The sequence below is a fragment of the Ursus arctos genome, unplaced genomic scaffold (assembly GCF_023065955.2).
Source record: "Ursus arctos isolate Adak ecotype North America unplaced genomic scaffold, UrsArc2.0 scaffold_33, whole genome shotgun sequence".
Lineage (NCBI taxonomy): Eukaryota > Metazoa > Chordata > Mammalia > Carnivora > Ursidae > Ursus > Ursus arctos.
In genome coordinates this window covers 26,615,504-26,641,969 of record NW_026623019.1, presented here as the reverse complement: position 1 = coordinate 26,641,969, position 26,466 = coordinate 26,615,504, and the positions used below count along the sequence as shown (strand labels likewise).

Here is a 26,466-nt window from a genome sequence, read left to right as displayed (position 1 = left end):
ATGTTGACCATGCTGTCACACAGCGATGCTAGGTCTGACTCTGTCTTTTGTGCATTATGTTTAGCCTCAAAACTTTCTAGGACTCATACTTCCAGTTTCAGTACTTAGATCCTGAGCTTAGGAGACTCAAGGCTTTAACTTCGAGGGCTTCCCTCTTTGAGTTTCTGCCCCATATCTATTTCACAGAAATGTTTATATTATTTTTGAGCTTGCCTACATCTTTTTGGTTTTCTCTTCTTATGTTTCCCCTCTCATTGCTGTATGTTTGGAGTAGATGTTCCATCAAAGTGAATTTACTGTGCCATCTTAACTGGAAGTCGTGTGGGCTGGGGGCTTAAAGGAAATAAAGTGAGATATTTGGTTTTACATAGTACTAAACGCTAACCACAAAAATGCTTTTTTTGTGTGAGTTCAGTGACCCATAGCGTACAGTTATTTAAACTCTTCCTTCAGAGGCTTGCAACCCCAAGAAGATGACTGGGATTAAGCAGGTGGGATTTATTAGGATTCCAATGGTTCTCCACAAGGATTTCACCTTTTTCATTTTGATCATAATTTAAAAATTCAGTTGTTTCTAAACACGTAAATGCCCACAATTCTAACTAAATAGTGTCTTAAGATGTCAGTACCTACAGTTGTGTTTGTATTGGTGCCAAATAGCACTACTTGTAGATATTGAAAAATGAAAGAGGTGAAAATGTAAATCATATATTTGAGCTGAGTGAGAGATTGCTGTTTCGCAGTAGTTTAAAAAGAGAAAAGGGTGAATTTAGCCATCCTCACGTATGGTACCAAATGACAGAAGCTGCTGCTAACTTTTGGTAGCCAGTACCAACTTTACACGACCAGTGCAGGCGAGATTTAGTAACCTGCATCCTCCGATCACATTGAATTCATTTTGTCGAGTGAAATTTTATTCATTTTGTAGATTTGTTAGTATTTGCGCATGTAAACATTTTGTAGATGTGTAAGAGTTGTAAGCGTATGGTTTTACCGGTTTTATACTTGTTAGTATTTAACAGGTTAAAAGTGGTTTTAGATGGCTCTTAGAGCCCTCAGCAGTTTTTTCTTCAGGTTTGAGAAACATGGCTCAAAGCGTAGCTTAACTCTTCCTGTGCAGTGTAGTAGCATCCTGTGTCTGGTTTTTATGTTTTTGCCTGGCTTGCTTCTGCTCATACCTCAAGCTTTTACTTAGCGTAGGCATCCTTTCTCTCTGGAAGTGTCTGACACCCCCGTGCTGGGTGAGGTGCCCTTTCTTAGTGCTCCCTGCAGCACCTTCTGTTTCCTTTTCCCCAGCCCTTCCCACAAGGGATTATGTTTTTTTCTGTTTATAGATCCTGATTTTCTCATTAACCACAGATTGCTTGAGAGCAGGGAACACACTGCCATCTTTTTACTTGCAGTGTTTTTGAGAGTTTCTGTCATAAAGTGTAGGCTCCCAATAAATGTGTGGGGTTTTTTGTTTTTGTTTATTTAGTAATAAATTATGAGTAGAACCAAGGGTGGAAAGAGGCAGAAATAACTTGGAACCAAATCAGCAGTGACAAAGGTAAGATTTCTAATATTTTAATATCTAATGTGCCCCTCAGCCCATTTTTCAAACTTTTGGTCTCACCAAGAGTCACAGTCTTTTTCTAAGGTAAGAGAATTAAGGAAAAGAACGCAAGGAAGTAAGTAACCACTATTTCTAACAGAATGTATGTGGGAAGACTGGTATTTTTTTGAGGCCCAGTGGTTGCTCTTTGGTGCTCTGATGGAGAACAAGGTCAGGGGGCTCTGTCTTAGCAGCTCCTAAAGCAAGCACTGTCAGAAAGGGATGCTTCTCGTTGGAAGCCAGGTCCAGAGAGCAGCTCTTTCCTTCACACATGGGCCGGAGAATAAGCTCCATAAATTCTTAGAGTTAGCTGCTAGATTAAATTTCCTTAATTCTTTGCAAAGTCATCTGAAGAGTGTGTTCGCTCTGCACCTGGATTGCAGTTGCTTCCTCTGATTCCTTAGACCTAGATTTTGTTTACGATTGAGGTTTGTTTGAAATTATCTGCAAATTTCATGTCTGTGTTTTTGATTAGACTATCTTCGAGGAGAAACGCTGCTGACTCAACAGAGAAAAAGCCAGCTCCTCCTAGTGGAACTTTTCTTAAAACCTCATTGTTTTTAGGGGGGAAATATCACTTCTTTCTTAAGCACTTTATGTGGAAACAAGAATATTTTATTGTGATTTTTTAAAAAAGTCACAAACACAGGGGCAAATTGACCATTCTTACTTAAAATAATGAGGCAAAGAAACATTACTTTTTAGTATCAGGTTTTCAGTAAGGCAGAGGAGGGGTGTTGTCAACCTTAAGTATAGTTGGACATAAATTTCTTAATTTTATTTTTGATTATATTCCTAGAGGTTTTAAATTTTCTTTCTCTCTCTTATTTTTTTTTTAAAAGATTTTATTTATTTATTTGACAGAGAGAGACAGCCAGCGAGAGAGGGAACACAAGCAGGGGGAGTGGGAGAGGAAGAAGCAGGCTCCCAGCGGAGGAGCCTGATGTGGGACTTGATCCCAGAACGCCGGGATCACACCCTGAGCCGAAGGCAGACGCTTAACAACTGAGCCACCCAGGCGCCCCTCTCTCTCTCTTTTAAAGTAGGCTTCACATCCAATGTGGGGCTTGAACTCACAACCCTGAGATTAAGAATTGCACGCACTACTGGCTGAGCCAGCCAGGTACCCTTAAATATTTTCTGATAAGGCCATTGTGCCCCTGGTTGATGACATTGATTGGAAGCTAAGTATTTAATTTGTCTTTTTTTTCTTTCATAAAATGTGTTTTGTAGCATTCTGTCCTTAAATCTCTGTTTGGTGCTTATTTCATGGGAGAAGTGACTTCAGTTGACTCATGCTCAGGGGAAATGAAAAAAAAATAGTGCTTTTTATCAAGTTGCCACTTTGGTCATGGGCCATATTTGGCATGTATAGACTTACCTCTCCTACCTCTGGCCTAGAGATGAGGTAGACCAAAGGAAAGCAGTTTCTAACTTTCTTGGCCCCTGACAGGTATGATACACAGCCATTTTGAGATTGTAAGGTTTTTAATGAATTTTGAGATGTTGAAATCTGGGAGCTGCATGGGCTTCTATCAACACAAAATCAGTTCAAATTTTCTCTATCTTAGTCTTTCCTCTAAACAGCTTTAGTGGATTTGTTTATTTATGTATCACACATTTGTTCAACAAATATTTATTGGGTTTCTGTGTCAGAATATGCTTAGCAAACTAGGTCCTGAGGACATGTGCCAGTTAGGATGTGTTTGACTGCAGGTAACACAAAATCCAATAAAAGGTGGCTTAATCCCAAAGGAAAATTCAAAGTAGGTTGGCAACTTAATTGCCTCAGCTGTGCTAGTGAGAGGACCCAGGACCATCTTTCTGCTCTGCTCTTTGTAGGTTGTTGGCCAGTCCTCTCAGGCGTACTTACTGCTGGATCCCAAGGCAACTGCCGCCATTCTAAGTGTCACATGAAAACTACAATATCTAATACGAAAAAATGTGAATTTATTTTAGATTGAGGAAGACTCTGTCAGAAACCTTCCAGCCGAAGCTCAGTTGTCGTTGTCCCGAGCAGCATAACATTGGCCATTCCTACATTTGGTAGGAGGGCAAATGGAAATACCATGACTGATCTACACTAGCCATTCTCAAAATGTGGCTCAGGGACCCTTGGGAATCCCTGATTCCGTTTCACAAGGATCATAAGGGCAAAACTATTTTCATAATAACGCTAAGACATTTATTTACATCATCCGCTCTCATTTTCTCCCTAATCTACAGTGGAGTCAAAGGTGACATGATACATGGTTCGTATCATTACTCTGGCAGCTAATGGAATGTATATGTGTATATTTTTGGGTCTTACATTTTTTTTCAGGTTTAATTTCTAATGTGGTAAATATAAATATAACCCACATAAACAAAAGCTCTCAGTAATGTCCTCAGCAATGTTTAAGAATATAAAGGGGTTCTGAAAATGTTTCCGATTTCCTGGTCTCCGTTAATCAAGATGTTCACCTGTTGCATTGGAACACATCCCAGCTTCCCCAAGACTCATGGCTGTAAGATTCCTGGATGATTCTGTTAACAAAGAAGCAGCAGAAGGGTTAGGACTGTCAAGTAGACAACGAGCCGTGTGTGTAGGACTGTTCTGAGGTGGGGGCCTTAGAAAGGAGAACATGGCAGGGACATAGCGCATACTCCAGGCTCTGTCTCTGCTTTGACCAGAGCCATGCTCAAGTCTGTCCTTTTTTTTTTTTTTTTTTAATTGTAGTACAGTGTACATAAACCTACAATTTACCATTTTAACTAATTTTTAAATGTATGTTGCAGCAACATTGATTATATTTACAGTGTTGTACAGCCTTCACCACCATCCATCTCCAGAACTTTTTCATCTTCCTAAACTGAAACACTGTACCCATTAAATAATAATTCTGCACCCGGTCCCTGACAACCACTATTCTATTTTCTGCTTCTGTGAGTTTGACTAGTCTAGGTATCTCCTGTAAGTGAAATGATATAATACTTGTCCTTTTGTGTCTGCCTTATTTCTCTTAGCATAATGTTTTCAAGGCTCATCCATGTTCATCTCTTGATGGACATTTGTGTTATTGCCACCGTTTGGCTATTGTAGATAATGCCGTTATGAACCTAGGTGTACAAATATCCATTTGAGTTCCTACTTTGAATTCTTTTGTGTATATATGTAGAAGTGGAATTGCTGGGTCATATGGTAATTCAGTGTTTAATTTTTTAGGACCCACAATACTGTTTTCCACAGCAGCTATGCTATTTAATATTCCCACCAGCAATGCACAAGGGTTCCAATTGTTCTGTATCTTCACCAACACTTGCTATTTTTTGTGTTTTTAAAAAATAGTCACCCTCATGGGTGTAAAGTAGTATGTCATTGTGGTTTTGATTTGCATTTCCACAGTGATTAGTGATGTTGAGCATCTTTTCATGTGTTTATTGGCCATTTGTATATCTTTGAGAGAGATCTATTCAAGTCCTTTGTCCATTTTTTAAAAACTGGGGTCTTTCTTTCTGTCTGTCTGTCATTGAGTTGTGGGAGTTCTTCATATATTCTGGATTTTAATCCCTTTTTTGATACATGATTTGCACAGGTCTGTCCCTTTTATGTGTTGAACTTTTATACAAGGTTTCATTTTATTAAACAATTTTTTAAAAAGCTTTAAAGTTCTGTATCACTGTTGTCATCGTTGTCACTTTTGTGACTTCATCCTAGATGTTTACCACCGTACTGGTTTAGAAGATACAGATGGTAGGACCTTGGTAATTACTTCAGTGCTCACAATTAAATTATAATAACTACTTTTGAATTTCTCACACTATTCAAAATGTAGTCCTGGCTACTCTTATTTGCATACTTGGCTTTATAGATTACCAACTATTTGCCACAAAAGAAAACAATGATGACTAAAATGAAATGATTTAAAAAGTATTTTTCCGTTACATCTGTGGCAGTTGTAGCCTTTGACAGGACTTTAAAGGCACCAGATTCCTCATCATACCAGCCGAGTAAGGATTCTTTTCAGATTTTTCAGAAAACCTAAAAACAATTGAGTTCTAAGTTGTCTTTAGATGGGACAGTCCTTTTGAGATAGCAGTTTGCCTTTCAACAGCAATACTAATGGAGGATCAGAAAATTGCCGGTTAAATTATAGAAGGGATTTTCCATCCTGAAACTTCGTAGATTAGGAGAGGATAATAATGTCACATAATGTTAAATGAGAGGCTGGAATTGCTGGCTCATGCCATCCCTGGTCACTCCCAGTGCTGTGGTAGATGGAACATCCTGTGTGCTCCTGCCTGGGCCTGCAGGGCTTACTCTTTGAAGTCAGGGCTGCTTAAATGCTCAGGTGTCAACGTGGAACTTTGGGAACCCATCTTGCTTTCTGAAAGATAATTTAAGAACCACTGGTCTGGGGGCTGTCCCTTGCCAGGCTCTTAATACTTGATATCTAAATTGAGGAAAATGGTTTTGTTTGTTTTTTAATGAATTAGGATACTTTGCTCCAGCCTGTCACCTACTTGTTTCTTTCTTCTTCATCATCTTTCTTCAGACACTACTGAACTATTGTGATGATTTTCTTTCCTTGTTGCTTCTCATGAATTGTGCTTGGTAAACTCCATATTCCATTTGTGAAGAACATTTCCATTAAGTTTTTGAATATATCCTTTTCCCAAAGAACAGAAATCACCAAAATGAAGAAACTTTTAGTGGTGAAGCATTACCTCTTCTTCACCTGCTGAATTTTGAATCCAAGCCATGTTATGGCAACTCACACTGTGAACCCGCATGACAGTGGTGTATTTTTGTGCCATGGTAATTTGAGTTAATAAAATAGTACTTTGCAAGTAGCAGAGTAACTTTCAAGCAGTTTATAAATGAGAGAAGAGGGGCAGGCAGTGATGCAGAGCAGACACCATTTTTTTTAGATTATTTATTTATTTGAGAGAAAGAGAGAGCAGAGTGAGCGAGAACACAAGTTGGGGTGGGGGGAGGCAGAGAGAGAGAGAGAAGCAGGCTTCCGGCTGAACAGGGAGCCCGGTGTGGGGCTTGATACCAGGACCCTGGGATCATGACCTGAGCTGAAGTCAGACATTTAACTGACTGAGCCAGCCAGTCGCCCCCAAAGCTGACACCATTTTGAACCAGCACTATTTCAGTATCTGATGTTTGCTGGCTCTGAGGGCTGGATTCCCTTGCTGCTTTATCCCTCTTCCTTCTGCCTCCTTCTTCTGTAGGACCTCCTCTAATAGCAAGAAACAGGGACATGAACAGGTACATGGGGATCCTTTACTAGATGGTCGTTTGCATTTGGGTGTCTAGCTCTCTCTGCTTACAGGACATTTCTTTAGTCCCTTCTATATGGCAATTTCTGAAGGTCATTTTATTTTCTCCTGGAAATATGTAGTGAGGGGACTAAGAACTTTTGTTGTTTTTAGTCTGTGTATGTGGAGAAGGTGAAATCATGGTTTTGATTCCTTAGGACTGGGTAAATGTGCCAAAAGAGAAATAACTCAAGAAATGGAAAATGAGGATTTCCTTCCAACTTTCCATGCCATTTGCTTTTGCCACAGAAGTATATACCATTTGTGTACAAAATACTTGTTAAAATCCTGAGTTTTAAGGAAATAATATCATGGACATCCACATTTCTTTTATTCTCATAAAAGATGCTAAACATTATTTCTCTAGTTGCTCCAATGAAATTAATATGGGCATAGACATCCATGTGAGGGCGTGCACACTAAACAGACTCATAAGAAAGTCAAAGATTTACGTTTGGGGCAAGATCAAGAATTTGCTATTGATCAAAAGATGTAAAATCAGATCTCAGTTGTTTAGTAAGTGTGCAGATTAACTGGGATACAGAAATCAATGCATTTGTTAAAAAAGTTGAAATCACCATGAACCTGAAGGATCCTCTCTTTTATGAGGCATACATTTTGTTTTAGCTGCATGGACATGGCCCCATTTTGTCTGCTTGAGCATGGACCTCTCACTGGTTACCCTCCCCTGAGTGATGAATTGGATGTCTCTTCCACCTTATGACAATAGCCCTCTCAGGGCAAAGCACTAGCCATGTAGCTATGGGGAAGTGGGGGCGGGTAGAGAAGGCTGTGGATTTTCTCCTGAGAGCCAAGACTGGGAAAATGGAGCCATTATTTGAGGATGGGAAGGAGAAAGAGAAAACAAGCACTAGGATTGTATCTCTGGCCAATTCTGATAGTTGTAATATTTTCAGAGAACTCAGCTAAAAAAGAGAAAATACTTACAGACTCTTTCAATAATCCTAATTCTTTTAGGATTAAAATTTTTATTGTATTCATCAGATACTTTAATGATTAGCATTTATAAGCTATAACATTTTTTCTTTTTTTCCTTTGGGGTAATATCTCTATGGTAAATGTATATTTAGAAGTTAAATTTTTTTTTTTTTGTAATGGAAAGTAACACAGAAAAGCACATAAACGTGACTCATGGTTTTATAAATTATTAAAATGTTAATACACATTACTGGCATCCAGGTCAAGAAGTAGAATATTGCCAGCATGCTGATTGCCATTTACACATACCTTCCCCATAGTACTTCTTTTATTCCTCTAAAGGGAATAGGATTCCTGACTTTTCAAGGTAACCACTGTAGTTTAGTTTTACCTGATTTTGAACTTTGTGTAAAAGAATCATATCTTATATATTCTTTTTCTCAACATTATGATTGAAAATTCATCTCTATGCCTGCAACAGTAGGTCCCACATATTCATTGCTGTATAGTATTCCTTTGTATGAATATATCACATTTAATTTATTCATTCTACTCTTGCCTGGCATTTGGGTTCTTTTCAATTTGGGTCTATTATGAACAGTGCTGCTATGAACATTCTGCTGGTGTACATAAACAGTAGGCTTGGAGTGTTCTTTGAGGGAAAGTTTGTGATTTGTGGATTTTTGCATGATTATGATTTACTGAGAGGAATGTGTGAAAATTCCCAGTATGATTGGGAATTTTTGTAGTTTTTTTTTTGTAGGTACATCAATTTCTGTGTTATATTTTGAGCTTTATAGTTTGTTATACATTTCTGTATTACTGGAGCATACAAATTTAGAATTATTTGATCTTCCTGGTGAATTGAACACTTTGTCATTACTAAGTGACCCTCTTTACCACTGGTAATACTTTTCATCCCAAAGTGTGTTTGAGTTGGTATAGTTTATTTGATTCCTTTGGTTTGGTTTGTATGGTTTTTCTTTTCCTATTCTTTTAGCTTCTCTGAACCACTATATTTTTATGTTTTAGATGTGTCTTTTGTAACAACGGATAGTTTTTTTTTAAATTAAAAACTGATAGTGTTATCTACAATAGCCAAATTATGGGAACAGATCAAATGTCCATTGATTGATGAATGGATAAAGAAAAGGTGGTGTACACACACACACACACATATGCACACACACACACGGAATATTACTCAGCCATGAAAAAGAATGAACTTTTGCCATTTGCGACAGCATGGGTGGAGCTAGAGACTATTATGCTAAGTGAAATAATTCAGTCAGAAAAAGACAACCATATGATTTCACTTGTACGTGGAATTTAAGAAACAAAACAAATGAGCAAAGAGGAAAGAGAGAAAGAAGGCAAACCAAGAAACAGACTCTTAGCTGCAGAGAACAAATGGATGGTTACCAGGGCAGAAGAGCGGGGTGAAACAGGTGATGGGGATTAAGGATTGCACTTGTGATGGGCACCAGGTGATGTATGGATGTGTTGAGTCACTATATAGTACACCTGAAACTATTATTACAGTGTGTGTTAACTAACTGTAATTTAAATAAATGGCTTTACTTAGAAATTTAAGCCTTTTATGTATCATATAATTACTGATATATTTGAGTTTAAATCTACCATCTCACTCTGTGCTTTTTTAAAAATCTTGTCCATTTGTATTTCTTTTTCTCTCCATTCTTGCCCTTTTGGAGTTGTTTTATTAATGTAAATTTCTCTCTTCTGATAACTTGGAAATTATATACTACCAGTTGATATTCTATTAGTAAATATCCTAGAAATCATAGTATGCATTCTTGAATTATTAAAGCCTAATGTTAACACTTTTATCTTCATTTTCCTGGAAAATGCAGGACTTTAGAACTCTTTGACTCTGTTTTTCTCCAGGCTTATATACTATTGCTTTTATATATCTTAATTTCTATATATATTTAAAACCCCAATGATATTATTCTTATTTTACATCATAAATGTTAATTTAAATTTCTCCACGTATCTGCCATTTTTGTTGTTTTTTATTTCTTCTCATGCCTCCAGAATTCTGTCGGGGATCATTTTCCATCTGAGAGCAGGCTTACTGGTGGCAGATGCTCTCATGTGTCAGATGTTTTATTTCAGTTTATCTTAAATATTTTAGTTGGGTATAATATTCTGGGTTGGCCCTTTTTTTCCTGTTATTGTTTTGAAGGTATGTTTTCTGGCCATCTTGCTGTATTTTTTTTTTTTTTTTTTGTATCTTATCCATTCTTCCGTATTTTCCTTTGTTTTTATTTTCCACGTTGAATTGTGTGTAGTTTCTACTGATATATCTTCTAAGTTGACTAATTCTGTTTTCGGATGGGTCTGATCAGCTATTAAACCCATCTGTTGAGGGGTACCTGGGTGGCTCCGTTGTTAAGAGTCTGCCTTTGGCTCAGGGCGTGATCCCAGAGTCCTGGGATCGAGCCCCGCATCAGGCTCCCTGCTCCACTAGGAGCCCGCTTCTTTCTCTCCCACTCCCCCTTCTTGTGTTCCCTCTCTCGCTGGCTGTCTCTCTGTTAAATGAATAAATAAGATCTTTAAAAAAAAAACGCAACTGTTGAAGTCTTAATTTCAGTTAGGTTTTTTTTTTTCAGTTTTAGAATTTCTGCCATATTTTTTTGTTTGTTTTGTTCTTGTCCATTGTTTTGAAGTTCTTCTTTGTGTGTTCTTTTCTTCCTGTGTACTTAATTGACTTTCATTACGTAATTTTTGTTGTATTTGAAAAATTATTTTTAGAAATAGTTACAAACCTATGATGATGTTATTTTCCTTCAGAGAGGATTTTTGTTTGTATCTTCCAGGCACCTGGCAGCAGACTTAGAAACCAGGGACCACCTTAATTTAGCTTTAGTTTCATAGTTAGGTGTGGTGTATGCAGGCTGGTTCACTTCTGTTTCACCCATCCTCCCAGGGTGTACCCTTATAGGCCCCCATCCTAAGTGTGGGGTGGTTTACGAGGCCCTCACTTTGGTGGGCCTGGCTTCCTACTTTTTATTCTCTGGCAAGGCTATCAAAAGAGGATTTTTTTTAAAGATTTATTTATTAATTTTGGAGTGTGGGGGAGGGACAGAAGGAGAGGGAGAGAGAGGATCCCAAACAGACTCCCTGCTCAGCATGGAGCCTGATGTGGGACTCAGTCTCACGACCCTGAAACCATGACTTGAGCCAAAATCAAGAGTCAGACACTCAACCAGCTGAGCCGCCAAGGTGCCCCAAAGAGCTTCTTAACTTTTACCTTTTAACTGCATCTTCAGGATCAGAAATGCATCCCTAGACCTGTGTAACCCATGTGCCAAGATCTTTCTCTATAATTTCACACTGTCTTTCTGATTCCTTGATGATTTTTAAATTATGTTTTTGTATTCCATGTAGCCTTATAGAATAACACTCTGCAGGTAGGTTGGTCTCAATTGTAGAGTCTACCATTATCTGAAGTAGGACTGAAATTGGATGCAATTTTAATTAACTATGTTTACACTAAATATATTCTGTACATGCTTTTGTTTACCTCACCTATCCTGGTTAATCAAGAGAACTTATGATACACTTTTACCTCCAGCTATTTACAGTGCCTAGAAGAGCCAGATAAAACACCTTTTGAAGCCATTGGAAAACTGCAGAGATACTCAGTACTCAAAGGGTTAAGCCCGGGCCTGAAAGGAAGTGCTGAAGGTACTGAGCAGATTCTTTAACAGCTTCATACCTTCAGGGCGTTGCTAGTTCTTGAGAAGCTGGGAGAGACTAAGAACTTCCAAAAGGGGGTTCTTTTGGCAATTTCATGGGGTTAGAGAGACATACATTGGATTTCCATACGAAAAGATTGTTATTCTTACTACCTAAAACTATAAGGCTTTGATACATCAAGAAACATCATAAAAGCAAGAGAATGGATAAAATAGGAAAATCATTGTTTTTCAACCCCTAATCTAAAACGATCATCATTTCAGAAGACCATTCAGGAAAGGGTTGATGGTGAACTTTAAAATGGATGGATTAGGTTGACAGTACCTGAAACAAGTGATCAGTTTCAACATTATGGTACATGAGACAACCAGTATGTGCCTTCTGGTTTGGTTCAAAGCACACACCACTACAAATGAAGTATTATTGGAAAAAGATTGACCCTGAATCTAAAAAAACCTCTAAATCATGCTCTCAGTTTGTAGGCAATATAGGGAATAGCAAAACGTGCTAACACCACAGGAATGCAGTCAGCCAAATGTACAAGTGTGAAAGATTCTATTAGTCAATACAATAGATTCTATTAGCCTCTTCTATTGGTAATTATTACAGATTAAGGGAGACTTATTTTTGTATTATTTTGTTACAGATTAAAGGACAAATATCAATATTGAATATATGCAATGTGTGGATCTTGTTTGGATCCTAATATAAATAACCCAACATGAAGGGAAATTTTAAATTTGAACACAGATGGGCTATTAGATGATCATTGCTGTAGTATTGGGTGTGAAAGCATAGTTAAGTTTCTTTTTTTTTTGAATCCTTAGAAAAAAGAGATAAAAATCAAAGTATTTTGGGTAAACTGGTATGATGTCTATGATTTGCTTGAACTAGTTAATGGGTACATAGGGATTCATTTGGCTGTTTTGTCTGCTTTTTGGTGTATTTAAAAATTCTCATTAAATAGGAAAAAAAAAAGAAACATAAACAAAAGTTCACTTGTACCACATAGCCTGTGCCTTAAGTGAGATCATCATAAGCTGTTCTCTCTATTGGGTAAAAGTCTGCTGTTTATGAGTGGTGTCAGATAAAGAGACATCAACTTTATTTTATTTGCATAGCATTCTTTCCTAGCTGTTAGTCTCATCTGTTAGACCTTTGTAACTCTCTCACTCTTAAGGAGGCACACCTTGATCCATAGTCTTAGTAAGACTATATGGAACGGAAGAAAGGCCCTTCTTCAGAGCAAAAATGGGGTGCATTCATATTAAAGGAAAAGGAAAAGGGTACTAGGTGGGCAAAAACCACAGATACCTACTACTTTGCACTTGCTGGTTACTCAGGACATTCAGACCTACTGCTGTCTACACAATTTTTAAAACACTTCCAACTAACATAATTTAGCTGTCCCTTCAAAAAGGGAGATAATCTGAAGTAATTCCTGGTTAATGCTTCTGGCTTCAGGTCCAAGATTTCTGGATAATGTTAGTTCCTCTTCCCATCTCTGTTGTGATAGTCAGTAAATTACAGACTTTAGAAAATTTATCTACTAATAATATACTCTATGCAGGAGTAGGAGAGGGAAAAATGAAAGGGAAGGGAATTTTAAAAAATTATATGACACAGCAGGAAAGACATACACAGATAGCATCCAAAAACCTCACTCATGCATTTTGCTCGAACAGGCGTAATTTGCACATGATGATAGAGTACTGGTGGGCACACCCAGCTTTGTGGCTTGGACGATCTCAGTCCAGTCACTGAGGCCTGCTATAGGATCTGCCCAGAATCCAGATCTTCCACACACACTTTAAACACCATTGGATCTGCTGGGTCATATATGCCAAGTGGCAGAGCACTTTAGCATGAACCAGCTGGCAGTGATTCTTGCTCCGGGCCCTACCCGTATTTCTCATTGCCAGAAAATAGGTAGAAGCAGATAAATGGTCTAAAACCCATGCAAGTTTATGTTCATGAATCCCAGAGATATCAGCTAAATGTTTTGAAAAGGTGCAAAAAGGTGGGCAGTAAAACCTAAGTTTGTTTTCTGCAGTTATCATCCAGCCATCCAGGTCTCCACATTGGAGGCAACCACTGGTACTAGTTTGTTGTTTATCCTCGTTTTAAAGGGCATATCCTGACTTGGTACGGACCATTGGATCACAAGAAACTTCTTGAAGTGGCCGGCCTTGTATGTTCATGGGATTTATATGCCATCATCTGGAATACATGCAAGGCACCTGTGTCTTCTTAATCTCTAGGTTCTGTCAGCCTGATAACGTCAATATGGTAGACTAGTGTAATACACGTTCTGGGTTGATACATTCAAGAGAGGTGAGAGTGAACTGCTTTCTCACATCCTCAGGTTATCTCAATGGAGAAATACATTTACTACCAGCTTCATAACTGCATTCTAGGTGCCTAGGGTAGTATTAGTTTTCTCCAGTTAGGATCCACATCTGAAAATACAGCTTGAGTTGGAGTCACCATTTGATTATGTTTATGATAGCCCAGTATCCTTGACTAAGACCAACTGGCCTCCTGGTTGGAGAGGTGGCATTTTTTGCAGATCACTAGACATCGTTTTTTGATAATCCAGTCTTTCACTTGGACATTCCTACTAGGAGAATATAATGAGGTAGGGTCCCTGATCATAGGCAATACCTCATTGACCTGAATTACCTTCTTGTTCCATGGACTTCTGGTTTCCAATACCCTAATACTAACAGAAGTTTCCCTACCATTTTCCATGATTTGCCCCAGTAACCAGTTCTAAATTCCTCTTTTTTCTTCAAAGGTTTGTTGTCTACAGCCCACTATCTGGTTTGTATTAAATGTTATATCAGTATATATGAAACTATATCAGTTTGTAGTTGCTTTTTTTCTGAAACCACAGAAATCAACAGTGGTTAATTTAGGGGCTGCAAAAAAAAAATGATTTTGCAGAAAGCCCCTGGATAGTGGACAGAATTAAAGAGAGAGCTGAGGGGCGCCTGGCTGGCTCAGGGGGCGGAACAGGCAACTCTTGATCTCAGCTCAGGGTTGTGAGTTCAAGCCCCAAGATGGGTACAGAGATTACTTAAAAATTAAATCTTTTTTTAAAAAAGATTTTATTCATCCATTTGACAGAGAAAGAGAGAGAGAGAGAGCACAAGGAGGAGGAGCAGCAGGCTCCCTGCTGAGCAAGGAGCCCAACTGAGGGCTCAATCCCAGGACCCTGGGATCATGACCCGAGCCGAAGGCAGATGCTTAACCAACTGAGCCACCCTGGCACCCCAAAAATAAAATCTTTAAAAAAAAATAGAGAGCTGGAAAGCTATAACTTGTTAAGGACATGTTGTAGGGTGGCCTTAGGGATCTAGACTGAGAGAGTCTTTGGAATGACTTAGTTCCGTCCTTATGTCAATCTATTCAAGATTCAGATTCCCAGCACAGGGTCTGGTTTGCCTAACTTGAATCATCATCTCACTTCTTGTCTGACGCTGCAAGGTGCCTTGATTAATAGGCTCACCAAGACTTGTGGAATGGAGGAGAGGTTCTTTCCTCAAGGAACAGTAAGGTGTTGTAACCAGAAGAAGGGAGGAGGGATGCTCAACAGGCACAGTCAACAGATGCCCATTCCAGAGTGTTGGATTAGGTCATCATTTCTCAGTAGGGGTGTCATCAGCCTTTGGGGGAAGACCATTTTTCTTCATGAGCTTCTGTCCTAATGCATTGCAGTATATTCAACATCCCTGGCTCCTGGGCACTAAATGCCAGCAGCACTCCCATTGATAAGTATCACAATCAGGTCACCCTTGTTTCCCAGCCTTTACCATCTTCTCCCAGACAGGAACAGCCCCTCAGGACCATGGCTGCATGATCCCTAAAGCTATTTCCATTTGAAACGATCAGAGGTATTCCCATTGCTAAGCAAAATGTTGTTTGTAATTTGGCTATAATAAAATAACGTTTTCTGTCTCTTCTACCAAAAAGGTCTTCAGTTTAGTGTCTCCAAATATCTAAACAGGTCTTGTCTAGAACCGTATGAACTATGTAAGGAATTCATTAGTTTCTTCGGTTTATTTCCTTGCTTAAGGCACAGACTTTAGAGCTAGACTCTCTGAATCAAATCCCACAACCTGTAGCTCTGCTTTTTACTAGCAGTTACTTCCTTTGGGCTTTTACATAATCTTACTTTGGGTAATTATGTAATCTTTCTGTGCCTCTGTAAAATGAGGATGATAGTGCCCATTTCATAGGGTTGCTTGGAGAATTAGATTAGCTAGTGTGCATGAACTATTTCATATATTGTCAAGAGCATAGTAAGTGTATGTATGTATAAGCTATTACTGTATTTCTAAAATGGGATATTGATAATTAAATTTCACACAGATAACACCTTAAAAATTTTTTTTTTCTGGGAAAGTTACCTTTTAAAAATTAAATTGCTATATCTGGAAAAGCATTTTGTTATGACTTTTAGTTTAGAACTATACTTTGAAAAATATCAGTGAATTAGTCATTCCTTTATCCAATATTTATTGTTTGCCAGGCATTTGTTAAATTCTAGGAGACAGGGAATTTATATACCAGTGGAGGAAGCAGTAACTAAGTGAACAAATACTTACTGATGGGATAAGAGCTGTGGAGGAATGAGCAGAGAGCAGTGAAGCAGGGAAGGTTTCCATGTGTTGGTGGAACAGAGGAGGGGCCTGGACTTGATGGTGCGCAGAGGAGGAGTGGCAGTGTGGAAATGAGAGCAGGTACTAGAGCTAAGTTGTTGCAGAACTTCAGAGACTCCAGGAAGGAGCTAGGATCTTTTCTACAGGGAGTCAGGATTTCTTTCCCAGGAAGCTTTTGAAGTTGGGGGAGGTTTTAAGCAGGAGTGTGTTGGGTGTGATTCTCATTTGGGAAAGTTGTTTTTGTGGACTGTAGAGAAGGAATTGGAGACGGGCAGGTGGGACCAGGTAGAAGACTAGGGAAGAAGTGGATGGGGACGGGATGGGATGCAGCAGTGGAGCTGTAAAGAAGTGGATATGTTGAATGAAATCACGCATTTTTATTTTGGAAGTAGAATTGACAGGTGTTGGTGATGCCCTGGATGAGGAGGACAACGAGAGAAAGGGAGGAATCAGGGAGAAGGAATAAATTTTTGGCTACTATATGCCATTCGACAGGATGCATATGTTTCCTCTATGATTAAACCTTTTTTTTCTCATGGTCCTTCTTAAGACCAAATTTTTAGTACTGTTTAGAAAGTTTTACCTTCCTGGTCTAGAGTTTTTTGTACTGCAACCAAATTGTATGATTTCCTTAAAAATTTTGATTTTCTTCTTTAGTAATAAAACCCCCTTTGTTGATTTTTTGGCACTTAATTGGGACCATTTTATCTGTTAATTATTGCTGCTGAAGGTTTAAACTCACTCACCGTTTGCAGAGCTGTCTTTTGAAATCAGATAGCTGAATATCATCCCTGCCCCAAGAAAGTCGGAGACCTTGTAAAAGCCTGCACGGTTGAGAAGCAGCCCTCCCTCCTCTGGCCAGTGTGCTGCTTATGAGTGAGGGTGGCAAGGAGCTGGGATGGTTTGGGGCACCTGGGGCTTATTTTGCCAGCTCTGCCTGAGGCCCACGCTCACTGCGCCACTTCACGGTTCTTTCTAACATGCACTTCAGGTGAGGGGAGTCAGGTTTATGGGCTATGTTCTATCCCTTAGGACTAGTACACCTCCTCAGTAATTGCAGTTTTTCATATTTTACTAAAATATGATTTCTTCTTGTGATTGAATTGAGATCAAGCATATATACTATTCTTTAATTAAATCAGTTGCTCAAATCGAGGCATGTGGAATGAGTTATTTTACTTTTTCCTAAAAAGTGAAGAGAAACTGGGAAGAAATTTCAGTAGACAGTAGGGATAGAGATTTTCTTTAACACCTAAATGAGAAGCCAGAAATGCATATAAAACATGAAAACTTCAAAAACATTTTCTAGACACAGACTATTATTAAACACCCATGGATGTTTTTGATTTCCCATTACATTAAAATATCCAAATGAACTCAGAACATTTAAAAATAGCTCAATCTTAAAAAGAAGATATAAAGTATCATCAGCTGTGTGCTTTTTGTGCATAATTAGCATGTGTCTGTGAAGGTATAATGACTTCTAGTGGAATATTACTCATGGTAAAAAGTTCAGATGGTGAAAATTGGAGCTACAGCTGGGTGACATGTTTTAAAATAATTCAAAGATGACTCCATAGAAGGCATTCTATTTTAGTCCCTTGTACTCCCCCTCTCACTCATCAGTGGAATATGAAGTCACCAATAAAAATCCTTTTAAAAATGTTTCATTTTTCCCTTTTCTTCTAGATTTGATGTGTGCTCAGTTTCCTTCAGTGCTTGGCAGGCCACTGGGAAAGTCCATCACCTTTTCCCTTTTTCCAAGATGGCTCAAGATTTAGTAGGCTTTTCTTCTGATTATCAGTTTTGGATGCAGAAGCTTTCTCTGTGGGACCAGGCCTCCACTTTGGAAACCCAGCAAGATACCTGCCTTCACCTGCCTCGATTTCAGGAGTTCCTGAGGCAGTTGTATGAAGTCTTGAAAGAGATGGTAAGTGGTGGACCAAAATAACGAGTCTCAACTATAACATTTAACCAAGCCTGAATGTTACCTGGGGTCAGGGACTTGTGGTATTGACCTGATGTATTGATGGATTAGAAAGACAAATTATCCATAGGTAATACAGACAGGGGGTGGATTCCTGACCTCTGATTTCTTATGATTTCAGTTTTCTCGATTAGTCACATTGTCATATGAGACTTCCTGACCAATAAATTTGTTTTTTAAAAAAAGAAGACTTTGACACTTATTGTCAGGTAATAATTGGGATTCTTTTAAAGGCTTTTGCATCTCTTAAATATTGAAGAGTTTTCCAAAATTCATTCTTTCTTTCTTTCTTTCTTTCTTTCTTTCTTTCTTTCTTTCTTTCTTTCTTTCTTTCTTTTTTTGAGAGGGAGAGAAGTGGGGCGGGGAGGGGCAGAGGGGCAGAAGAGAGAGAATCTTAAGCAGGCTCCATGCCCAGGGTGGAGCACAACACTTGGCTTGACCTCACAACCCTGAGATCATGACCTGAGCTGAAATCAGGAGTAGGACGCTTAACTGAATGAGCCATTACCCTTTCTTTAATGCTGTCCTAAAGTAGGTTCTACAAAGAGAAGATAAATATCTCTTTTTTTGAATATTTTAAGTGGTCTTTTCTGGTGAATATTAAGATTTTGAGTGTCTTCGCGATTGTCGTATAATGTGTTCAAAATTTGATATTTTTTCATTTTGACATGATTTCTCACTTTTACTGCAATGGATATTTTTATGAGTTAACATGCTTTCATATTATGAAAATATTCTTTGTTTTATACTTTCTTTATACTTACTTTCTAATTTCAAAATGAAAAGTGAAATTTTCACTTAATATAGGTGTTCTTGTGTTACATTTTTCTTCCCTTAATCAAAGAAGCAAGTCAGAAATTTGAAGAATTATTCATGTTGACGATACAAGTCCATGTGTTTTTTAGCAACTGGAAGGAAAGAAAGAGTCTGTATGAGCAAGAGTCTGCTACCTTTTAAAATTGTTTCTCTGTAATAGGACTTTTGCAACTTGGCTTTAAATTGGTCCCAGAAAGTCCAGGACTGGCCTTGATGCTAAGACAAATGTGAAGAATTTATTGGTGCAGCAGCTTACATTTCAGCCTATATACATGTTACCTCATTTAGGTCTTATTTTTAAACTTTCTTGAAAGGTAAAGAAGTGGGAAGAGGGCCAGTTGTACAACAGCATGTAGTTTGTTAATCTTAAGCTGTTTTCTATTTGGTTGATCTTTTTTTTTTTTTTGTCTCAGGTTGTTATAGAGTTAAGTATGATGTCATTTAGCATATAGTAACTGAAATAGTAATAAACAGACACATATATCTTTATGCTTTGGCTGCTTTTGTTTTGTTTTGTTTTGTTTTTTTTTTTTACAAGTTCCGGAGTTCTTGTCCTCCCAAGCCTTCTTTGAAATAGCCCTAGTAAAGTTGAGTTAGGAACCTCTCCTATGGTAGAGTAAAAAAACCAGGATGAAGATATAGGATTATATAGATATTACTCACCCACAGTATTTTAAAAGTTCACTGTTATACATTCTTTGTTATTTTTAAACAAATTGGCCCTTCCTAGGTATGAGTAAAATAAAGGTAATTTTGTAACAAGATTGGTTTTATGTAAATGTGCTGTACATCTTAGTTTTGGTGATGTGGTTTAAGGATGAAGTAAGGCGATTACTTGTTGAATTTTATTTGAAATTCCTGCTTTTCTGAAATACATACTAAGTATTCAGACTCCTTCAACCTGTAGTGTCAGTTCAACTTTCTAAGTTGTGTGGTGTCCTTTTATTGACCAAAACATAATTTTCTTCTACAGGATTCAAATACGATCATTGAAAGATTCCCCACAATTGGTCAACTGTTGGCAAAAACTTGCTGGAATCCTTTTATCTTAGCATTTGGTAAGAATCCAAAGCCTGTCTTCTCAAAATACAAACTTTTAAAGATAATTTTAATCTTTGCATTGTTTAACAATATACAGAGCTTCAAATCATAAATTTTTGTCCCATTGTTTACAAAACAACGATTAAGATTTACTCATTGTTTGATTAGAAAGATAGCATCGGGGCACCTGGGTGGCTCAGTCAGTTAACAGTCTGCCTTCGCTCAGGTGATGATCTCAGGGTCCTGGAATCGAGCCCCGCATCAGGCTCTCTATTCAGCGGCAAGTCTGCAAGCCTACTTCTCCCTCTCCCTCTGTGATCTGTCTTGCTTTCACTCTCTCTCAAATATATAAATAAAATCCTTAAAAAGAAAAGAAAAGATGGCATCCTTTTCTTATCCATATATGTTCATATAGGTAATTTCACACGCATGTACATACACACACCTATACACATGCAGATCCGTAAGAAAATAGAATTTGTATTATAGAGTAGACTCTTCCAGATGATTATCATAACCTTATTTTTAATTCACTGTGAAATGGTTATAATAATGAAATAATTTCCTGTTTCACAATTTCATGTTGATTCACATACTACTGTTTTCCATGCATAAAATCATTCTTCAGCGTCTGAATCCTCCCATGGCCCTGACATTATTTAGGGGTGACATTGTGGTTTTACCCAAGGTAAAGAGGAATTTAAGGACACTTTGGGGTAGATGTTCCATTCTTGACCTCCTGCCTACCTGTCTAGCCTCATTTCCTGTGTAATCCTCCGCAGGCACACCACACGCATGGTAGCCAGGTCGAGTTACTAACAGTGACTTGAAGGCACATGATGTCAGAGCTTGTGACATGTGATTCCTTTGCCTGGAGCTCTGTTTTCATCTCCTGTCCTCTTAACCTTTCTATGAAATAGTTTTGCTGGGGCTGAGTTAGGAACTTCTCTTAGTGTCTCCGTAGCTGACCGCATCTCCCTTAATTGTAACACTTACTACACTGTTTGTAATCGGTGGTTTGCCTGTCTGATGTCCTGGAGGACTGAATGCCTCTCAAGAGCAGGAACTGTGGTTTTAGTTCTTTTTGCCATCCTAGGGCCTAGCACGGGTAGAGCAGGCACATCTGAAGGTGTATAGTTGAGGGTTATTGCGTTGACTTGGCTGTATTTTTAGCTAGTGTAATATTTACTTGATGATGGTTTTGCAGGATAGGTAATTATGGATTAGAGCAAGGAAGTCACTTTCCCCATAATGTAAAACTAATAAAAGGCAGGATCCCACCCCTCTAAAGCCTGCTTTGTTGTAATGGTCTGTCCTGTGGATCACACCGTTGTGGTTGAAGTGGTCCAGTTCTGGCTTTAACACCAGCCAGCCTCACATGAATATATATATATATTCACTGAACAGCTATTTACTAAGCTTTTTTTTTTTTTTTTTTTTTTTAATATGCAAGGCCTAGGAAAACATGGCTACAGTTCCTCTCTCTGGAAGCATCCAGTCACAGAGAAAAGAGACCTTAGCAGATCAGCCTGACTCAGAAATGGTTTGTGTTTATGGAGTTCTGAACAGGGAGCTGAGAAAGAAAGGAGAGTTTTTCAGGGGATCTTGAGCTGGGGCCAACTCTTAGGGAACAGTAGATGAGATGGGACTTTCTGAGACAAGCCACCAGAGTCGCTAGGTTTCAGATTCCTTATTTGTAAAAGCGAGAGAGGCTGGACTGATTTATCTGTATGGCCTTAAACCTGTATCTGTCTTTGATCTTTCCTTAGCACCTATCCCCATTACATTTGCCTCCTCTGACAACCAGAAACAAATCCTTCATCTCCTTTTGTTTCAGTGCTCCTGTTATGTTTTGAACTGCCTGTTAAATTTCAGCTTCCTGTTTGAGAGGTACCTTGGGTTCTGAGCTCAGTGGAGACTGACAGGCAACAGAACTCTGTGATGAATCAAGTCTTGCCTGTGTTGCTACTGTTGTTTTGCTAGTTGGGTACTTTTGTCCACGAAAGGTTAAGTCTTTCCTAAGGTTAAGTGAGAATTGGATCAGAAATAAGGATAATAAAGAAGGAGGAAGGATTTGGAACTGAAGACACCATGAAGAGGAGAGAAAAAACGGAAAGAGAGGGAACACCTTTTATTCAGGGGTGTTCTCTACATAAACTTACTGCTCCCACCTTCTTGGGATTCTGGCCGGTTGTTTTGAGCTATGCCCTCATGATTAAGCATAACAGCTATGACCTCACTATTTGCTATTTATTGCTATATAAAAATTTGCCCCCAAACTTGGCAGCTTAAAATAGTAAATATTGTCTTATAAAATGCTGCCTTCACACTTTTAAATTATAGATTAAGGAATTTTAAAGAATTAATTTAGCTTTCATTTGGAATTTTAGCTCAGGATACCAAAAAAAAAAAATACTAGGTGGCAAATATATGCTGGTATATTCTTTTCCCTTCCACTCATTTTTAGAATCCAAATTTGCACAAAGATCTGCTGGCCCTGACTATTTGCACGATGAATCCCAGGAGTTTTCCCATCTCACTTAACTGCCCTGCAGGATGTCCACTCTGTATCTAGGGGCCTCCGGGAGGAGCCTGACAGATGCCTTCTTCCCTGCAGTGAGTGTTGGTGGCACTCATGAATAGCGAGTGATGGCTTGCATCTGTAAATCCCTAAAGCAAAATAAGCTCATTAGCAGTGCATTTCAGTACACCAACTCTGGGCAAAGGAAGGCACCTCCTAAAGGTTGGGTTGACATTTCTCTGGCTGCTCTCCGTTTTTGTTTTTGTTTTTCTTTTGTTTTGAGAGAAAAATTTGAAAAATGATATGCTTGTTGAACTAAATGTGCAGATTCACTTAACACCTGGGGAAAATTTCCATCTTAGATGATTTAAGTTCCATAAAATAACATTTTCTTTCTTTTTGTCCTCTTCCTCCTCCTCTTTTAGGGGTGAGTGTCTGATTTTTGGAAATGCTCCCCATCGGGCTGCATTTTTTCTAACAGGGGAAGCTACTTGTGTAATAAGCATATCATTGGATGTGTCTGACGCTCTGTGATATGAAGATAGTTAGAATTTCTTCTAATATTTAAAGCATGGGAAGTACAGCAGTCATATTTTTAATCAGTGGCATTGGTTCAACCTGAAGAATCCTAGGATCTTCAGAGGTTAAATGACATGATTCATGAAATAAACCTATAATAGGCAAGCCGGTGATACATCTGAGCTCATAAAAAAGGAGAAAAATCAATGTCCCTCAAAATAATCCCCGATAAAGTTTGTTCAGAAATGTTATTAGGAGAGCATAAACTTACGATGTTTATGAGGGAAAAGTGGGTTTGATAAACAATTACTATTAGTGTTCTTTGGTGTATGGTTGAAAATGCAGGGGTAGCTTACTGCAGTTTATATTTTCCTTATTTCTTGTTACTGTAGCTCTTAGAAATGCTGTGTTTATGAGACTGTAGAAGATGAGAGGGTAAGGGGCATCAGGGGATTCTACAGAGGCTTGATTCCAGGTGCTGGGCTTCCTCAGCTTCCACTCCACGGCCTTGGGATGAAGGCCACCGTTGCTTGGCTCTCGTGTAGGTACTGACATCTTCAGTTTTAGGCATCATTCTTGCTTCTCAGTTGTGTTGTAAAGTCTCCAACTGGAATGGACTCAGTTACCAAACGAGGAAAAAGAAAATGGCTCACTGAGTACGTATTCTTGCCAAATATAAGATTTCAAAAGTTCACCGTTTTCATCACATATTTGGTGAAGTTTTAAGTTTTAGAGTAAAGTATAAGGAACATGTAAGAGGCTTCTATTTTGTCCAAACCATTTAGTACTAAACAGAATATATTTTTAAACAATCCTTCTGTTAAAGTTGTTTTTAGCAAGTGAGGGTGTTTTGCGAAAATAGAAAATTAAAAGATTAAGACTGAAATATTGACTATTGCTTATAACAGTTATATTACCTTTAAAAAAAAGTTTGAAATTACTAACAGTTTGAAATATGCTTTAAGAGAACTGATCTTGAGAAAAGCACAGTTCTTTTAGTTATTTGTCATTCTCTCTTGGCTTTAAAAATTGTCGCTGTATCAGAAAGGGAATCGACCACACAAGGGTTAAGCATAAGTGATCCCAAAACTGCAAGAATAAAAACCCCATGAAGTTAAGTTTCACACGTGGTCCTAGATGCTTGTTCTGTGACCTTAGTAGTTTGAGATTTTTCTAAAATATAATACATATATTTCCTTTAAATACAGTGTTTAAAAAATTTTTATACTGATTATCTTTTCTTTCTATTTGAGAAAACCTACTTATTTTAGTTTTCTTTTTTGCAGATGAAAGCCAAAAAATTCTAATGTGGTGCTTATGTTGTCTGATTAATAAAGAACCCCAGAATTCTGAAGAATCGAAACTTAACTCCTGGACACGGGTAAGAGTAAATCTTGCCCTGCACTGCTCTGCACTGAATTGATTGTTTAAAGGTGCTCCTTTGATAGTCCAGTTCTATGATGTTTTAGAAACTTTTTCAAATACAGTCTTCACTGTTCCATTATCTTGCTGGGTGTAAAGTTATTCAAGAGATTTTATTTTTACTTGATTGTGAATTCCAGATGATAGGAGTCTTTAGGGTGAACTTTTTCATGCCTGGAAGACCTAACGTGTGATTTTGAAAAGTTACTTTCAGGTAATGAAAAGAATGTTCTCTCTTTCCTTCTAGCACTTGCTATCCTTCAAAAAATTGTTTCTCCTTATCAACCCAGTTTAAATACTTACATAATTTCTAAGTATTTCTCTGCCTCTCCCAGGATCTAATCTGTAGTAAAAATGAAAATTCAGAAGTGCCCTGGGAGCTGCTGTCTTTGTTTTATATCCTGAAGTTGGTATCCAGGCCAGGGTGCTCAGACTAGCACCTGGTACTTGTTGGCTACTGCTGCTCACACAGTCAGATTCGTTCCTTGACTGTGCTAGGCCACATAGCTGACAGCTTCCTGCATTCCCCCTGTCTGTTTCTGCTTTCTCTTGAAGGGCAGGCACAAGTTGGCAAATGTTGTAAGGCTGGGCTGTGCTGCCCTCATCACCAGCAAGTTGCCTGTTCTTTTCTCATACCCCCCACTGTCCTGCTGTGATAACCCCAAGGACTCACTGATACCTGTCAGACTCCGCTTAGTATGCATATGGTTCAGATTAGCTGCTTAGTATTATGAAATCACCCCCCCAGGTTAATGCATACAGTTTTGTCTATCAGTCTAACTGGTGATATCATTCCATTCACTGCTTTTTACCATTCCTTGTTTTATACAAAATTGCTGACAGAGCTGACAAAGACAGTGTTCGTATTTTTCTGTTAGATTTAAAAGAAGAATTGAAGGGACAGAAGTGAAAAGGATTGGGTGGGGGAAGGAAAGGGTGCAAACTTTAACTGGAAGGTAAATTACTGTAAAGAGCTAAAGAAAGGAACCGATAAGTAGAATTAGGGAAGAAAAGGTATGAAAAACAAGGCTATAGAAGTAGAATAACATATATGTCTATAAGTGTAGCACAGGAGGGTTAACTTAAAATCTTAACTCCTGCCATCAGGCAATCCATAGACTGGTAACCAGAGCTATGTATAGGTGTGATGGTGATGTAGAGGGCAGTTGCTCAGACCTGGGGATTTGTAGATCTGTCCTACAGGAGGTGCTATTCCAGCTGAGTTTTGAAGGGTGGCTAGGAGGGCAGGGACAGAGCTTTAGGAAGGATATTTCTGTCAGCAGAAACAGCATGCACAAAGATGGTGGTGAAAAAGCCAGTGCACTTTTCAGGGAACTGCAGGTACTTAGATAATGCTTGAGCTTGGGATTTTGTACAGCTGGTGATAAAGCATGAAGCCTAATGTATAATTATAAGAAGTTTTTGGAATGCCTGGGTGGCTCAGTCAGTTAAGAGTCTGCCTTCTGCTCAGGTCATGATCCCAGGGTCCTGGATCGATTCCCGCATCGTGCTCCTTGTTCAGTGGGGAGCCTGCTTCTCCCTTTGCCTGCTGCTCCCCCTGCTTGTGTTCTCTCTCTCTCTGACAAATACATAAAATCTTTAAAAAAAAAAAAAAGTTTTATTTTATTTTGAAGACAGTGGGGAAACCAAGCTATTTTATTTTTTATTTTTCTTATTTTTTTTTTTTTTTAAGATTTTATTTATTTATTTGACAGAGAGACAGCCAGCAAGAGAGGGAACACAAGCAGGGGGAGTGAGAGAGGAAGAAGCAGGCTCCCAGCGGAGGAGCCTGATATGGGGCTCCATCCCAGGACTGGGATCACGCCCTGAGCTGAAGGCAGACGCTTAATGACTGAGCCACCCAGGCGTCCCAAACCAAACTATTTTAAACAGAGAAATCATTTGGCCAGGTGTAAATTTTAGAAACTTA

General features: G+C 38.5%; 1 protein-coding gene across 14 annotated transcripts in view; it reads left to right on the top strand.

Annotated features, from left to right (window-relative positions):
* Positions 1 to 26,466, top strand: part of FANCC (FA complementation group C) — a 267,899-nt gene that overhangs the window by 77,983 nt on the left and 163,450 nt on the right. For 10 of the 14 annotated variants that reach the window (XM_048218345.2, XM_057305597.1, XM_057305598.1 and 7 more), the window contains 3 exons: positions 17,920 to 18,160; positions 20,007 to 20,091; positions 24,401 to 24,495. In XM_048218345.2, coding sequence (XP_048074302.1) covers positions 17,996 to 18,160; positions 20,007 to 20,091; positions 24,401 to 24,495 — 345 coding nt within the window. In that variant the 5' untranslated portion in view covers positions 17,920 to 17,995. Of the gene's footprint in view, positions 1 to 11,441; positions 11,555 to 17,919; positions 18,161 to 20,006; positions 20,092 to 24,400; positions 24,496 to 26,466 lie in introns of those variants that run through there. The other 4 variants (XM_048218344.2, XM_057305602.1, XM_057305603.1 and 1 more) reach the window with 2 other exon arrangements.